We start from the raw sequence: 18,623 nt of genomic DNA, 5'->3' as shown, positions 1-18,623 counted from the left end.
ATACTACTAAATGGTTTCAGGTAATATGCTTTTTAATATTAAATCCATTTGTATTTAGATTAAAAAGTTCATGCTTCATTTAGAGACGCATAGTATTGCTCTTTGAATCGTGTAGTTAATATATTTACACGGTACATGAATTTCATACGCAAATGTACAGATAAGAGAGCGTTCTTATTTACTTGCAGCGCACCGACCATTGGCCTGGAGAATTTCCTAACGTAAATATTTATAGACGGGCGCGGCTCAGGCGCACTTGTTCCTATGTTTGTGTCTGTCATTCAACGCGTCTGTACTCGGCCTCATCTGCGCATAGATTAAATTACGATAACGTCGCCTTCTGTTTACTATTCACGAAAGCTATATGCTCACACTGGGTTGTAAGTAATAAAACATTTACATTAAATCGTCAATTTTAGATATAAATAGAAGCATGGGGTTACCCCTTCTATATAATATTCATAGAATTTAATAATTATTTCTAATTTATCAAAATTTTCTACAGCTATCGTTTACATTTACTGATATCGTCGTAAAATGTTAACCTTTTAAATTAAAGTTCACGGATATCCATACGAATAGCCAATGTACGTTTTTACTTAGTCGTTTAAGTATTGTTGTAACCATATAATTGTTTTTATTCATTCGCTAAGTGTGGGAAATTAATTCTTTGACCCGATCACATATATTATTTTGACAAGGCGGTTACAATTATCATAATGTGTTGAAAGAATCCACGTACAAGAGTAATAAGAGTTATAACATTACTTAGCTTGTTATGTATGTTTTTCCTTTGTTAAGTTGACATATTTTATAGCTGTTTCTTGTGTAAACAGAACATGCATTTTGTATAGGTGTGAAATATTGCAAGCCGATTTATTGGGTGTCCTACATTGTTCGTTTCTCTTTGGTATTTCAATGAGGGTTGTACGGTGTTGAGGGGAGGTGTCTTACGAATTATTTTGACGCTCGTAAGGTCGAATTTATTAAGCCACGTGGATACCTTGTAATTACGACTAATAATATGTAAGGGTAGGGATAAAGATAGTATAATAGTAGGAAACTTGGAAGTTATGATAATGATTGCATCGTAAGTGAAAGTTATAAGATAGTACACCAAAGTAGTAAAAAATATGAGTCAGAGACCGCGACCTTGCCATTGACACAGATTATAATTATAATTTTAATATGTCTACAGTCTAGGATTGTTCGTGGTGAAATTAACAGACGATAAAATTAAGTTTATATTCACAATAAAACGTGAGTGAGTCGCCGTCATAAAGTCTCGCGTTTTTTATTGATGGTAACTCGACGATGGTCGAGTGACGCTTGCAGTTTGGTTAAACGGCAGTTTATGGCTATTTTGCTTCCATTAATCGCTTTACTACGCACCCGCGTCCGCACCCAGTAGATAGTGACAACTCTACCTACGTAGAGCAGGAACATTGACGTCGAATGTGATCATTTTCAATTCTTTTTACACTAATGTCTAATAGGTAGTTTATTAAATTAAATACTTACTTATAAAATTCGTCGTATATTGCATTTAATAATATATCTATATAATTTTTATAAAACCATGATTATATTTATAATTTATTCTGATATTTCGTTTTTTTTTCTTAAATAAAATAATATAATAAAATATTGTAATTGTTTTAAAAATATAAAGAAAATATCAAATCGAGAAAAAAGGAATATTTGATTAGTCGATGTACGAACGGAATGTGAGTCGCGGGCGGGCGGGCGTAGAGAAAGAATAACGCTCGCTTCAGCCGCCCGCTACTAGATGGAGTTTCGGCGTGCGCCTGTGTGCTCCCAGCGTCGCACACCGCCGCGCGCCGCCACTCCGCGCTCGACCGCGCTGCTGATCGCGCGCCTCGCGTATATTTTATTCTCTGTTCACGCGGACACCTTACGATACACTCGTGACTTCATAAAATTTACTTCGCTGTAAACTACTTCGCAACTAGTGTCTAATACGAACTTTTTTAACTTCCTATGAACTTTTCCAATAAGAAGTAATAATCATAGATATTATTAAATTAATTAACATACGTTGAAGTGTTATTTGGACTTTATTTCTATAAGGTTACAGCTGCAGGAGCTCGTCATAACATTGACGTGCGTCGTTCCTATAGTTTTCCAGTTAGCTCGAGTAGTATTTCAGACCGTTGCGGTCGTTTTTCGTCCGGTCGCCTGGCTAAATTGGGAACCGCGTTTTGACTTTCATGTGCCGCTGTTCTGTGGTCGCGTGTGCGCGTGCTGCGATGTGCCCGCGGCGCGCGTGAACTGCCGGCCTCCTTTCCTGCTCCCCCGTGGCTTGCCCGGCCGCCACCCTGTACCCTGACAACCATGTCGGGGGCCTCGGCGCGCCCTGCGACGCGGCTGCCGCGTCGCCAGCGCCCGCCTCCGGGCACTCCGCCGGGCCAGCCTGGTGGACCATGATGAACGGTGTCGGCGGCACGCTCTACGAGGAGCCGCACCCGTCACCACCAGGCGGCTCGCCTCCAGCGGCCCCAGCTGCGGCTCCGCCCTCTGCTTCCAGTGCGTCCCCGGCCTCCGTGGGTTCGAACCCACCACAACCTCTGCATATACCAGCCAAAAGATATGAACCCGAACCGGGCGTCATACGACACGCTCAGCAGTCGTGGGGTTACCCGCCTGATGCAGCTGCCTCCTTCGAGCACCAGTATCCAGCTGGTCCTACGTATTATAACCTCCCGGTTGAAAGAGAGCGCAAATCTGCTTTGCCATTTTGGCCGGCGAGCGGTGGAGAGTACAAGCCTTATGCCGATGGTTGTCATCAGGGCTTCTCACAACCTTGTTGGAACTATCCATATGGCGCTCCGCGAGGAGACCAGCCTCTGTCCTACGTTGGGGGAGAAGAGCGCCGAGCTGCCGTTTCAGAAGCATCCGGGTTCTCACATGATGCTTATGGCCTACGTAACTATGCACCTGACACAGTATCGAGTGCACCTTATCCGCCTCCTAGTGCATTACCAGGTTAGTAATTACATTTATTCTATTTATTTATCGTTTTATTTCGTCTGATGTCGAATTTACAGTCACGTTTTCTGACGTTAGTTCGCCTCACATCATGTTTGTAATCTTTTAACTAACATATCGCCCTGAACATGTGCAGCCAAAACATTCTTTAATTTGTAAACAAATACCTGTATACGAATAGATACGAGTGTTAAGAGGGCTTATTCAATTTAACGCAAGTCAAAATCTCCGCGATCTATTACGATAGATCGCGGCTTGCGCTATCCTTTTACTATGAACAGCATACGTCCACAGGAGAGCGCCGAGCAACATGTCCTCTCTCTGGAAAGGCTCGCTGCCGACTGATTTTATTCGGGTCGCGCGCAGTGTTTTATAGTACTTTAAAAAAAATTGTAGAAAAATAATAGAGGTACCTTAGTTGATTTTTAAAATTTTATCTTATAAGTAAGACGTTCTTTTATTGCAATATGTATAAATTATATTCAACTAAGTCAAATATCTTGGTGAAAATAATCATTTTGTCGACTATAATTTCTAAAAAAATTCACATTGTTCGGATTTTAATTTCGTAAGTTAGGAGTCCAAAATAAAAAAATCTTTTAACTAACTATTTTAATAAGGATTTTTGCAGTAAGTTAAAAAAAAATGTGTGTTAGATCTGTCAGCAATTTCAGATATTTTTAGCTTCGAAATTGACACTAAAAGTGAAATCAAGTAATCATCGGCTCAGTTATGTTGATGGTATTCACAAATACTGTATTAATTGAAATAAACTCTTAACTAACTATATAGACAATAACATTTCCTAAAATTATTAGTTATTCATATGTTTGTAAGATAAGTGGTTGATGGACAATCTGGTTTGGAAAATCACATATTTGAGCCAAACAGCGCACGGACCGCGTACACGGCCTTAAGTTCGACATCTATTTTAAATACATACTGCTTAATTGTTGTGCAGAGCTGTTTAATTTTTATAGTTATATAAAAAAAAAGATTTTATTGTTTTTTGATGATGGAGTGAAGATGATTTTTTTCTTTTGAAATAATCATTTTAGTGGATTTGTCAACCTTGACCCCTCTACACGTAAAGTTGTACTCCTTTTGCCACTAGAGGGCGGTGTACACACGCACACAGCAACAACGCTTTAAAGATGTTTGCGTGACTCACGCTCACAGGCGCGTGGCAATCGTGCTTGTGGGAGTGTATTATCACTGCGTTGCAAGAGTGCGACACAGCTATCGTTGCATTTGCTGCACTCATAATGTAAAATGGCGTATAGCGCAGTGATCGTTGCTCTGAGTAGATTGTAAATGATTGTGACCCTTATTATCAATATGCTTAAAATAGCGCATAAACATTTTTTAAGCTTCAATAATTAGCACTCTTACAGTCAAATCATTTGCAAAAAATAAAGAAAAATCAGCATAATTCATATAAATAGTAGGTCGCATACCAATAATGATAAAATAGTTTAAATACCAAAAGAATCAACCAATAAAAACATTTTCCCACACAGCACCATAAATTTGATGAATGAACGAAACACGTGCTACAAATGTTTAAAAACGAACCGTAAGCACCGTTTTATAGGCAATGTAAAACGGCGCTATACTACCGACAATAAATTAAACTTTACGTAAAATAAGACGCCAATAAAAAAGTAGGTAGGTATAGTATAACTAATAAATGAACACGATACCTGAGCGTAAGACAATAAATGGTGTTTAGCAATAAACCAAACATTGTGCTTCAATAAATAGATTAGAAGCTGATGAGGCTATAAAACCATATCTTAGAATGGACGGGACCGATGCATTCTATTCAAAACGTTCGAGATTTATTCCCTTCTTGTCAATCAGTTTTATGATATCATAAACCGTTACTAATTTGGCATGCCACAACACCGGTTTCGTCCCCGAAAATGTAGTAGTAATTAGAAAACAACGGTCAATTATAGTAATAAAACGTTTGTACACGCTATACAGTTTGCTTTACTTTCGATTGCTGACTAACTATAAAGATGAGTTTATCGCGCCTCTGTTACAGCAGACGTGTAACTTGACATAATTTTGCGTAAAACGTGCATATAATGGCCCATTAAAAGGAAACAATTGTTGAAAAAGTTATACGAGGTGTTCACGTCACTTTATGATTGTATGTTTACGGCCAAACGGCCCACCTGAGGTTGACATTGACTTTGATTTGAACATTTATGACTTTGTACAAAGTGAAGAATGACTCTCATTAGTGTAGTTTCATTTTAGTTTAACTGTCATATTATTGTACCTAATTGTTATAAAAATATCATATAGCCAGCTTTAAATCAATTAAAAGCATTGACGTTTGCCGTCCTTTGCTATTTAAAGAATTGCAATTTATCAGCATTTATCTAATTTTACGGTTTTAAAAACATCAAATTGGGCATGAATATCAAATTCATAACAATGTTTTAACAAATTAGTTCCTCGTTCGTAATAACAACTTATCATTGAAGGTCGAACAATACACAGATAAAGTGACGCTTTAATTCAGATATAAAACTAAATTCATCTTGTTTAAAATCGCGAATTCTTGACACTTAACCTAAAATTTCAGAAAGTCATAACAGTTGAAGGCACTGTGAATGATTTTCAACCTTGTGGCTTTGCATTAAGGAAAAAGTTTGACGTTTGACAAGTTCTCACAAGATCGCTGAGCCCGCGGTCGGGTAGGTAACTTTTATGGGCGAACGGAACCCGCACTTTTATTACCGATGATCGCTACCTATCCCCTCTTAATTGACAACTCAACTTGTCATTATGTTCCCTTTAAACAATTGTATTGTTCGTGGAAACACCACAACTGGATGTACCAGCGTTTGCTAAATTATGCCTTGTCCTACTTTTGCTAAATTCATATGACCGCGTTTCAGATCGAATTATTTTACTTGCTTGTATTTTATGCCATTTCGTTTTCCATAAATTATGAAAAATGTCAATACAGAAAATTAAATCTACAAGTAGCTCTAAAGTGAATTCCTCACTTTTACACTAATACATGACATATTATAAGAATCAACGAAATTTAAATACAAAAATGTCAATGAAGTTCTTTAGTCTTGCCATAATATACTTTAAGTGCATACGTATAAAGTCTAAAGGTTAATAATGCAATAACTTCACAAGTACCTACGTGTCGAGCAGGTAGTCTTTTTCAAAATCCTTTTGGAGCAGTTTTCGTATCATCATCATCATCAGCCCATATACGTTCCCACTGCTGGGACACGGGCCTCCTATGAGGGTACAGGCCATAATCCACCGCGCTGGCCAAGTGCGTGTTGGCGGATGACACATGTCGTCGAACTTTTTAATTCTTCGACATGTCGGTTTCCTCACGATGTTTTCCTTCACCGTTCGAGCAGTGGTGATGTTACAACATGCGCAGATAAATTGAAAAATCAATTTATTTCCTGCGCGCTCGCCTGGTCTCGAACCACGGACTTATCGATTCGAAGTCCGAGGTCTCACCACTGAGCCACCACTGCTCATTGTTTTCGTATAGGTAGGTAAAATAAAATACCAACTGAGTAATGTAGGCAAATCTATGACGCAAAAATAATAGTTCTTATCTAATTCTTTCGTCAAATTACGCCAATACATAAAATGCGAAACATGTAAATACATTAAATGGATTATTAGACAATCGCAAAATAACATTTACAATGATAAATTATAGCAACATAACTTATAAACGATAATGTATTGTTTCTAAGCGTTACCTAACACGTAAAGTAACAAGTAACATATTTTATTAGTTTCCTTTATTAATTTAATTGTTTAACGAGTTTAAAGTGTGTCAAATATGATTGAAACCCACTAAGACGTCGGAGTTAAATAAATAATTGGACGTTTCTTGTGAAGGTTCTTACGACAGAGCATAAGCATTCATTTGTTAGACAATGAGGCATCTATTTCACAACGCTCACATATAGTACCGTTTGAATAATAGGAAATGGTGCAGTTTGCCTGCATCGAATATCGAGGAGGTTGGCGGTCGCATACAAAGTTATAGTTAGTGATCTCATCAAAAGGACCGCTTGTGGTAATCAATCACGCTATATGAAAATCTAATGAGCATTCAATTTTATTTGTCACCATTGCATAGAAATGGCTCATTCAAATATTAGTGGTGATCGTGTTATACTTCATATTTAGTAGGCACGATTTGATATTTAACTACAAAGAACATTTTAATTAAAAACAAAATATTTAATTCAATTTTCTCTGTGCAGGATCGCTGTCGATGTCAGTCGGTGTTGGAGTAGGCTGTGGCTCATCAAATCCCTTGGACTGGACAGGTCAAGTGACCGTCCGGAAAAAGCGCAAACCATACTCAAAGTTCCAAACTTTGGAACTAGAAAAAGAGTTCCTGTTCAACGCTTACGTCTCGAAGCAGAAGAGGTGGGAACTGGCACGAAATTTGAATCTTACTGAGAGGCAGGTGAAAATATGGTTCCAGAACAGACGAATGAAAAATAAGAAGAATTCGCAGAGGCAGGCGGCACAGGCGGCCCAAAACAATAACAACAATTCGAACGCCAACAACCACAACCACCACGCCGGCCACCACCACGCGCCGCACCATGTGGCGCTGCACCACGCGGCGCCCGCCAAACACCATCAGTGACCCGCGCCCTTCTCTGGGACTTACCCCCTTCATCACGGTATAGCCAGCTAAATCCGAGGAAGGCCAAGTTCCGATTGACTCGAGTGTGTTGTGTTTGATGGTCGTACTTAAGAGGATTGACGTCCAGCGCTTGTTACCCGAATAGATATTGCGATTGAGCTGTACCGTGGTTTACGTAAAACGGACGCTTCGCCGGACCGGTGCCGGTGCGCCGCGAGTCCCAGAGAATCTCATAGTAAGATAATCATTGTGTTGTCGATTTGTGTATAGTATTAATTACGAAATGTTCTTGTAATTTTAAGCAGACTAAGTGTATGAGTAGTAGTTACGATTCCTGATATTGATAGAATATAGTGTAATACAGATGTATTTTAAAGTTTATTTAAGTATCTATAATGCAAATAATATTTTCAGCTCATGAATTATGATTTCTAGATAGTTTATCTATTAAAATAAATTTGTAAAATATTTTTGTGAGACTGCTTTATTGTTGTATTCTTAACGCTGTTTGGAAAGTGTTTAAGACCTAATCAGTTACATTTATTTTCGTTACCAAATTGTTGAATTACTCGGGTTGCTTTGGTGGCAGTTATTAATATTTTTGCGACGTGTTCTTTGGACGTAGAGTTAAATATAAGAGAGCAGCCATGTAGGGAAATAAGTGCATCGTAATACTTAAAATTTTAAAAGAATGGTTATTATTCTCTCATAAATTAAGCTATTATGAAAAGCATATATACCTAATTATGATCAAATATTTATTACTGTTTAATTTCTTATCTCATTTTGTTATTTAAATTATGGATTTCTGACAAAGCTTTAACTCAGTTCCAGTAGATATATAAATTAAGTTACTGTTATTTGAAAATATTGAAGTTGATGTTGTAATCAATTTAATTAGGTAATATGGGCAAGTGCATTACTATTGTCCTCTATTGACTCATTGTACTGTTCGCTTAAGCCGATCTATTGCTTATATATTTTTTTGTTTTAGTTAAATATTTTATTATTTATTTATATACGAATTTATGTAAACAGTCTTTTTAATACTATTGTCATAAATAAGTTTCGTCTTTTCGTACATCGAATAAAATCGTGAAAACGTAGGTGTACTTTGTACAGTTATTTGAAAATATTCTAATGTAAGTATCGATATAAAATATTCATTGATAGTGATATGAATAAAGTCATACCAGTCTTAAATTGTCATGTTACTATTTAGCTACTTATTCGTACATCTTTCCTATTTTATCGTATATCTGTGTAATAAATGTTCTATCGTAAACCTAGTAGATCGCTAAATCTTTATTGTTCTGTAATAATTTAGATGATTAGGTGTTTTGTACAAAATGGCGACCTCGTCTAGGTAACCGAATTTCTACATAAGCGCAACGCATCTCTGCTTATTTATGTGTCGACCTGCAGCTAATACGATAAGAGCACACCATTTTATTTAGAATCATTTTTACCATAAAAATGAGATTCGCATATTATTATTTTGTGTGAAACTCAAATCTTATGGACTATAAACCAGAGAACAGCTATAACTATATTAATTGTGAAAATTTTCTTCTGATAATCGAAATAATTTGTGTTAAAATGATTGAAGCAAATTCAAATAGAGACAAAGGTGCGGTCTTATCTTCGTATTAAAATTAATATTAACAGAGGTCTCGTTCCTGAAAAGCAATTTATACCTGTGAATGAATACCTTTCTATAAACTATTGGAAATAATTACAACACATACCCTGCATATTTATCTTTATCTATGAATGTGTTCACAAAAATTAAAAAAATAATCGTATAGAACGTTGGCAAAGTACTTACCTATTTCTTTTATGGAATTTGACAAAAAAACTTAACAAAAAATAATTGCTTTTCAGGCTCTCTTAATTATAAGCTCCATATATTTCAAACTGTAACTTCAGTAGAAATTTCTGATAGTAACATAATATTTTCTTCTTATTATAACTAATAAAGGTCTCGAAATAAACATTGTACAGATAAATTAATTAATTTAGTTATTTAAACATCACGCATGAAGTGTGAAGTTTTATTCAGTAACGATGTAAGTATAATTAAAATGAATGTGCTCTCGACAGTTTTTGACGAATTTAGAAAAAGAATGTATGAAAGGGAAAAAAATAAATATTTCGTCGTGTCTTGGCTTATTTTATTTCTGTGTTGTCTGCGGTGTCCCAGTTATTCTGAGTTTACAGAAATGTTTTATTTATCCTTATCAATAGATACCTACTCAATTTAAAGTATAATTTATATTGATGATCATCATATAAATTATAAAGTAAGATAGGTAGGTACTAGCTGTACAAAAGATCCGTAATCCTTTTTTGCAATAAAATATTGATATGTACCTACTTGGTACTTGGTAGTTTAAACCTTCTTTTCTATGCATAAAGAAAAATTGCATTTTTTTTTCATTTTTTGTTATAAGTCAAAAGTTAATAGGTAGGTAGGTAAGCTTCTGTTTCAAATATTAACTTCAATATAATTAGATGGTAAGTAGGTATTATTTATAGCAATTAATTAAAGGGAATGGGCATGAAAGTTTCTAACAATTGCGAAAGATCTTATTCTTAAATGGGCAAAATCACCAATTTAATGAATATTACGATTAATTATGTTTCATTGGTCGATTTTACATCAGCAGTAGAATTTTAATAGGCACTATTGAGTTTGTAACCTATGGAAACAAATAGATAGGTATCTACGAATGTAGAAGGAGGTACCCACCTAACTGAAAATATCCTTGGATCATTCAAGTTTCAATATCAGTAGGTAGATTTGATTTAGTTATTTCTTTTTTGTCAAATTTTAATAGAGATGAAAACTTGTTTATAGCATGAAACTAAAACATCTAATTTACCCAACAGATTTACTTATTTTTATTAATTTCTCCAACTTATTTTTTTCTCTCTCTTTTAGGTATTCTCTAAAACCTGTGAATATGACAATATAATGCTTTGACAAATAATATCAATTTTATAATTTTTCGAGCCTTCACTTGTTCAACTGTATCGTGTATCGTTATAATACATAACTACATCAGCAATAGAAATGGAGATGAAAATTGATATCATTGTTACCTATTGCAAACTAGGGTATTTCGTAAATTAGGTCTATGTCTTCAAAATTAATGCGGTAGATCCTTCTATTCAAAAGTTTCGCAATTACTAGATTCAGCACCTATTTGTATCTATAGGTATAATGAACTATTTTTTAGTTTACCTTATTAGCTAATAGTATCTATAAGGTATCTACCTATAAAATATTATAATAATTTTTTTTTATTATGGTAGGTATCAGATATAATCGATTTTTTAAATTTCTTCTATTTGGAGATAGCTAGTTAGGTGGGTACCTAGGTATTTTCTTTGAGTGAGTTTCTTTGATAACGAATTTTTTAAATGTTCAATATTTAAAAAATTCGTTTTGCTTATTACATATAGGTACCTACTTAGGTTTAAAAGAAAGTTAATAAAGGAATACGAATAATAGAAGCTATAAAAATGAATATCATTACACTAATGGACAAACTTGTTTTCTTTTACTGAAGGATAATGTTAAATATGAAGAGGTGTGAAAGGAAAAAATATTTTCTTATATATGTATGAATCATCGAATACTTATTAATGAATATACTTATGATACTACTAATAAACTAACTATTTATGGATTCCTAGTTTTTACAGAAATATTGGTTCCTATAGGTATTAATCTAAATTCTAAACAATTCCGGCACTAGCGCCATCTACGTTGCTTTGTTCATCTCGAACCAAAAGTTACATTTCATTGAAAGGTTATTTTCATGTACTTTACAAAATTTTGTGTAATAAATAAAAGAGCATGATTAGTCGATTATTTTCCCTTACAAAATATTGTGTAAGTCATCTCTACATTTTAGCTAGAGTTCAGGTAATTCTTAATTTGTAATGTAATCCTTATATAAAATGTATTTTCTAACTTTTATGCATATTGGCATAGATGCATAGAAATATAAAAAAACTACTTTTTTAATTTGATTAATTTTGAGCTCATTTTTATAATGATATTTACAATTTTGTTACCATGCCATCTAGTGGACAGCTTTTAAAATTGATTTAAATACAAAAGTTTTCTTTCTTTAGGAAGGTAAAGATTAATAATATAATTATAAATTTACATAAATAACATGCTCAATTCGAAAAAAATATCCCTTAATTTAAATTTATTTCAATGCTAACTTTATTAAAAATGTTTTACCTTCATACTACTCTAGGTAAATATAATTTATCGGTTTACAAACAATTTTTTTACTACTAGTACATATATTACTGCAAACACATGATACGTAGGTATTATTTAAAACCTGAATACATTACAAACTTACAAAGTAACCTAAGTACTATAAATACGGCAGGCGACTGCGCTCTATCGCTCTACCGGTTCTGAAATAAGCCGCCTCCACGCCAATTAGCATATAAATGAACCCGACCGAAACAACTTTATATTTCTTACCATTGTTAAAGATCCTTTACACCTCCCCTTATATTGTAATAATGGGACGAATGCTGTGTGAAGTATCAGAATAGCACGGGTCAAGGAAAACTGGATGAACTCCTGTTACTCTCACTACGTGAGCATTGCGATTGGTGAAGCATAACATACCACCTTCCTAGTTAATCTGCGCCAATAGCCTGATTATAATCGTAAAATGTAGTTGATATTTTACAAGTCTAGACCTACATGTGATACTGACATCTTAAGCAGTGATATTTAATGCAACAATGTAACTTGAGTATATAAAATTGATTTTTTGTCTTATTTATAAACGAATTCTTTAAGCTTTTAAGGCAACTACCTATACGTTCCAACTTGAATAGCAACAGTAATAATCATGACATTTCAGTGTGATTTGAATGCATGGATAAGAAAGGTCAGGTACAGTGCTAATAGAGCACATATTTTATGATTTGTTATCTTATGTGTTTACATAACTAATTATCACATTTACACGCAATTGACACCTTATTCAACCAAATCTTTTCTGTATGTAAGTAGGTATTGTAATTTTACACTTATAAATCACAAATTTGTAGTTAAGAATTGGATTTTAAATTTATAAGGTTATAAATTCCCAATACACTTCTCGCTATGGGAATACACTTATAATTATTATGGTAATAATTATTACCTACCTACACCTACTCACGTACCATATTGTAAGATAATATTGTCTCTATAGAACCACTTTCAATATGATTTCGTTTTATATTTATGTAGTTAGTATCTTATAAAACACACAATGCAGAGTGATAAAGAGTTTTTGGAATACCACCTAGATAACTGTTAGTATAAAGACCTATAGGCATTCACAATCTTAGAAAACTAAACAAATTCAAGAATGCCGAGCTGTAAAAGTTTATCAGATAATGTAATTACGCACTGAGTGTTACGGGACACCTCAGCTCACTCTACGTAATTGAGTGAGCCACCCTTGCAGCTATTAGGCAAATCGAATCTCCTCACTCCGCACTCCCGAGTGATGAATAAGTATATGAAAGAGTTTCCTCTTGGCGCGTAACCAAGGATTCAATTTGCCTGTAAATAAAACGCTTGTCAGCGAAGTACTTGGGATCTCGATTTATTATATCAGAAAGGCGCTGAGCTGAAATATCAATAAGTGTGTAATAAAATACCTACACCTATTTTACCATATAGGTTACATTTCATTGAAGAAACCTACCTTAACGTTTAACAAAGATTTTTCGAGCATAAAACGTCATCTATAAATTGTCGTAAAAGGTTTGGTGATGCCTTCAGGTCTTTTTAAGCGGTACCTAGGTACCTAATAGTAATTAGTAAATAGTTTTAGTTACAGAACATGCTTCACGTAATATTCTGTTTCATGATAAAACTGACTAAGACGACTGACGAAGTGTGGTAGATACAACAGAAGTATGTAGAGCTTTTTAGCTGTGCAGTAAATTTTTTAAACAAATCTTTTAATTAATTGTATTTTTTTTTTATTTTTTTTTATTTCTCATTATAAAATATAATTTCCGCTAGTAGGTATCAATGGTTCATTATGGATATTAAAAATATCATTAATTGTATCATTCAATATTTGCCACCGTATCGTTCGAAAGCTCGCATGGGTGTGCCAAACGATGGTGTTTGTATAGCAAACAATAAAAGAATTCGTAAAATCCCTTCCCCTTGCACCCCTGCGGCACGTCGGGGAGCGTGCCACCGTTTGATGGTCTGCTCTCCAATGCTGGCAGAGCCCATATAACGTAAGATGTACGGCTGCGCTCTGGCGACGCCTATATTTCCTAAACATCTTTTGGTGGTATTGTGCCGCGCGATGTGACCTTGTAAGTACGTTGAATTCAATTTTCTTATGCCAAATTTTTGTTAATGTTGTTGTTGCAACTGTGCATGTTGGTGGATGTTTTTCCCATCTGCGTATGTGTAAAATTTTAAAGTATGCCATAGGTATTTGATACAAAAGTAATCGACTTATATTATGTCGACATATTCATACTTAGTTCTAAGTCCTAGTTTTCGTACCTAAACTTAAAAATATAAATCATATTTACCATTTAAGTTTAAGTTTAAGTCACCATTTAAGTTTAATAATTACTATACGATTAAGTCACACTTTTTAAAATTATTTTAAAATTGAAATGACGCGTAAGGTGAGGTTACAGCTATAAGGAAATAGTCTGAATATAGATGCACATACAAGGTCACATCGCGAAAATATGCAACACGCCGTCGCGTCGGTACGTTACGAAGCGGATACCAATTCTATCAACAACCTATAAACCGCAACCTTTCTTTGTCTCGCGTCTTAATATCGACGCGGTGTCGAGCGAGATAGAAATCGCCGACTTTAATGGGCTGTTACGTGAGAAAAAATCAGTTCGCATTCGCGAGCGTAGATACGCAAGTGATAGTGACAAGACGGAAGGATATTTGTAGCGTAAGCTGTTGTGTTGTGGTACCGGTATTCCGAGACGTGCCCCGCTACTTGTTGATACAATGCATCGTTCGAGCTACGTAAGTAAACTTTACTAAGTAGTTGTACTATTGTAAATCCGTTAGCTGTCATTGAAGAGGCTCTACAAATCGAAAGTGAAGCGCAGCTACATGTGTTCAAATGCATAGAATGCCATAAGCTTTAGTTGTCAACTCTTTTTGTCAGTTTTTCAGAGTACCTAAACTATTCATCAATACATTTTTACGTAATCAAATAATTTAAACTCTTTGTTAAATACACATTTTTTCCAATCTTAATTTCAAACAATTTAAAATGAATTATAAAACAAAACAATATTCGTTGAATTATGAACAGTCTTGCTCCCACTATGGGTTAAATACTTTGGAGGATAGAAGAGATATAATAGATATTATGTTGTTATACGATATTGTGAACAACAAGTTTGACTATTCCACAGCGTTGGAAAATATAAAGTATCTTGTACCCACACAGCGTACTCGCCACACACGCCTATTCCACGTGCCGGCTACATCAACTAATTATCTAAAAATGTCACCATTCCACAGGCTCCCGGACATTTATAATAAAAAATTCTCTTCTGTGGATCCCTTCTATTTATCACGTACTAGTTTTAAAAAGCAAATCTTACAATTAATCAATACTGAATCTCAGCTCACATAATAATATAATAAATTAGCATTTTACACTCACTGCTATTACACTCACACATTCTCATACATGCACTTTCACACACACACTCACACACACAATCACATCCTACTAACCAGGTCTTACTTAATATTACATTAAATTGGTTTTAATTTATTATGAATTTGTAGATATTTATAACATTTTCTTTCTTTATAAATACTTATTGGGCTTGATCAATGCTTACCTTCAAAAAATTCAAATCCCCTAAGTAATATTCATATTTTGTAAAATTCTTATAATTAGTCTTTGTTCACATACATATTTTATTTCACTACCTATTGGTGTACCTTTTAATTGGCGTAGCTTAGTATTAATTCATCTCAAAAATTGTATCACTAGCTGTAAGGTACCTTATTATAAATAAAAAAAAAAAAAAAAAAAAAAAATACAGTCTCTACTTGACTAGATTTTTATTTTTAAATTAAGATTAGTACTTAAATATGTTAAGTAATTTGACGGTTATTTAATCTTGAATAAGCCGACTTTAATGTACTTTATCTTATGTAGAGTCGTAAGTACGTCATTTCAGCAAGCGTGACTAAGTGATACTGAAGTTGTGAAGACGAGTGCACTTTGGAGACCGGTTAGGTAACTTTTAGCCTTGCCAGACTTTATTCTAAACTGTTGACGCATCATATACCTAAAGATACATATAGCTATTCATTGTGAGTATGTTTACAAAACAAATACTTACCTACTAACGGCTTAGGCTATGTTTAACGAAATCGTAGATTTAAATGACTTTTTTGATTATAATTATAACCTATTTAACTGAATAGTAATATATTTTAAAGCTTATAATAATTGTGTCATAAATACTGTCGAATATCTACTAACATTTTTTATTACTAGATATATTTCGTACTATATTATTATTGCTGGCACAGCTTTTTTTCATTCTCAAATAACTAAAAGATAAAATCAGTCCTTCATATCCTATAGAATCAGACAAGCTTTCACTAAATTAACATAACAAGGGCCAAGTATCACAACAGACCATTGACAGATTCCAAATCCTTTTGTAGTCACACAAAGCTTTCCTTATTGAGATCTCATTAGCATATTTGTCCCAAACCAAGTAGATAAATTATGTACTAAAGTCCCAATAATGTTTTATAGGTAATGTAGACAGAATTCGAATTCCTATAAAATGTATATGTGTTGTGTTTTTCAAATAGATTTAACCAGATACCTACCTTACCTTGTAACTTAATAACTATCATAATTTATCAAGCATATATTTTGCAATGAGAATTAATTACTCAATAGATTGTTTATAGCTTCAATTAACTGAAGTGAGGTTTTATGAATTGAGGATTGATAAAGCAACAAGGTTTGAGGACATTATAATTATTATAGTCAGGAAGCTTCCGAATATTATGTAGAGCTGTCGACGCTAAATGCCTATATTAGATATATAAAAAAAGCTAAAGCCGAAAAAGCTCTGTAAATAAATTTATTTAGTAATTTTAATAAATAAATTACTAAATAAATCTATTTAGTAATATTTAGTTAATGAATGTATTAATAATTCGATTTACTATAGTTATAATAAAAGTATCATATTATGATACTTGAATGCAACAAATGGATTAATGTACTACTATTTTAAAATTTCCCAATAAATTGTAGCGAGTATATATATAGACAATAATAATTGATACAATTTGTCATTGAAATTTTGGAATAAATAGATTGTACCTAGTGGGTATACCGTTCATTGTGTTAGGATATACACACATAAAATAGATGGTAATAGGTACGTCTCTATAGTATTCCTTTGCGAATTATTCCTTTTCAATAACAAGAAAATACCTAAAACTCGCTAAGCTTTTTCATGAAATCACAGTTTCCTTACATTATATTTATATAGATACTTTTCTTCTCTGAGTAGGTACGTGTAAGTATATAAAATAGACGTCCATAAATTTTCGGATCGAAATTTTAAGCTTATTATATAAACTTGATCTTCAACAATACATTTGGTTGTTGTATCGGGTAAAACGACCCGGAGCAGATAATCTTACGAGATTGTCTCTGTATTGATAAATATCGACAGGCCAAGGAATGAATTTTGAGTTTCTCTTATTAACATAACAAAGGGTATTGACCAATGACCATCGAAAGGCGGGTTCAGATATTTCACCTACATTTTATATAAAACTAGTCGATTATCGCTTGTGATAATAATAATCGAGAAATGCATAGAATTTAATAATTTATTAATCTATTTACTTACTTAAAAGGAAACAGTTATGTGCTATCTCAATAAAATCCTTAAATTAAAATTTTCATATAAAAGAGGTACAAAATATTTTAAATACTAACAGTCATAGGTACAACTAGAGATTTGACTATGCAGGGACATAAAATATGTCTAGGTTCGTAAAATTGTAAAGTCATATAAAATCGAATCCGTATCGAGGTCTGATCAATTTTTATTGAAATAAATATTTGCTTTGAAAAGTTTAAAAACGCATTGTTTTCGAATAAAATATACCTATTTATTACATTATTTTTACCTATTTATTATTATATCTATTTATTATTTACATTTACCGGTAGATATTGTATTTATCATTTCAGATTAAACGGTAAGTATAGTTGGGTTTATAATTTAATGTTAATAATTGGATTACGACATAAGGTCAGACAAATTATTATGATTAAATGATTAAGTATATGAAATGAGTCGATCCGCTTATAGAGAGGTCGAACTTACCTATACCTAGTTAGTTATAATCTAATGCTAGATTCCGTAGTCCACAAAATACTTTGTTTGTTAACCTCTTCAAACATTCTTTATATATATTATGTAGTAATAATTAGTCTACCTATATTTACTTTATATTATTTGAAGATTCAAATTTCATATACCGATCAATAAAAATTGATCAGACCTCGATACGAATTCGATTTTATATGACTTTACAATTTTACGAACCTAGACATATTTTATGTCCCTGCATAGTCAAATCTCTTTAGTTGTCGGTACCAACATATTATGACTGTATTTAAAATATTTTGTACCTCTTATTCAATATTCATATATAAACCAGCATTTATTTTCCTATTTAATCTTGAATTAATTCTCTCACTTATAATAATTAATAACTACTGTTACCTAGACTATTTAAAAATCCGAAAATTGACCCAACATGTCTATACCTTCCATTTACTAGGTATCTACGTTAAAAATACAAAATAATGTCTTATTTTTTTATTATTAT

The 18,623-nt window shown here is 33.4% G+C and overlaps 1 protein-coding gene across 3 annotated transcripts in view; it reads left to right on the top strand.

The window, feature by feature from the left end:
• Positions 1 to 9,842, top strand: part of LOC123694993 (homeobox protein abdominal-B) — an 80,916-nt gene extending 71,074 nt beyond the window's left edge. For all 3 annotated transcript variants that reach the window (XM_045640665.1, XM_045640666.1, XM_045640664.1), the window contains 2 exons: positions 2,404 to 3,006; positions 7,284 to 9,842. In XM_045640665.1, coding sequence (XP_045496621.1) covers positions 2,404 to 3,006; positions 7,284 to 7,678 — 998 coding nt within the window. In that variant the 3' untranslated portion in view covers positions 7,679 to 9,842. The remainder of the gene's footprint in view (positions 1 to 2,403; positions 3,007 to 7,283) is intronic.
• Positions 9,843 to 18,623: the final 8,781 nt, after the last annotated feature.

The sequence above is a fragment of the Colias croceus genome, chromosome 10 (genome assembly GCF_905220415.1).
Source record: "Colias croceus chromosome 10, ilColCroc2.1".
Lineage (NCBI taxonomy): Eukaryota > Metazoa > Arthropoda > Insecta > Lepidoptera > Pieridae > Colias > Colias croceus.
The sequence above is the reverse complement of the archived record's forward strand: the minus strand, read 5'-3'. Positions and strand labels throughout refer to the sequence as shown.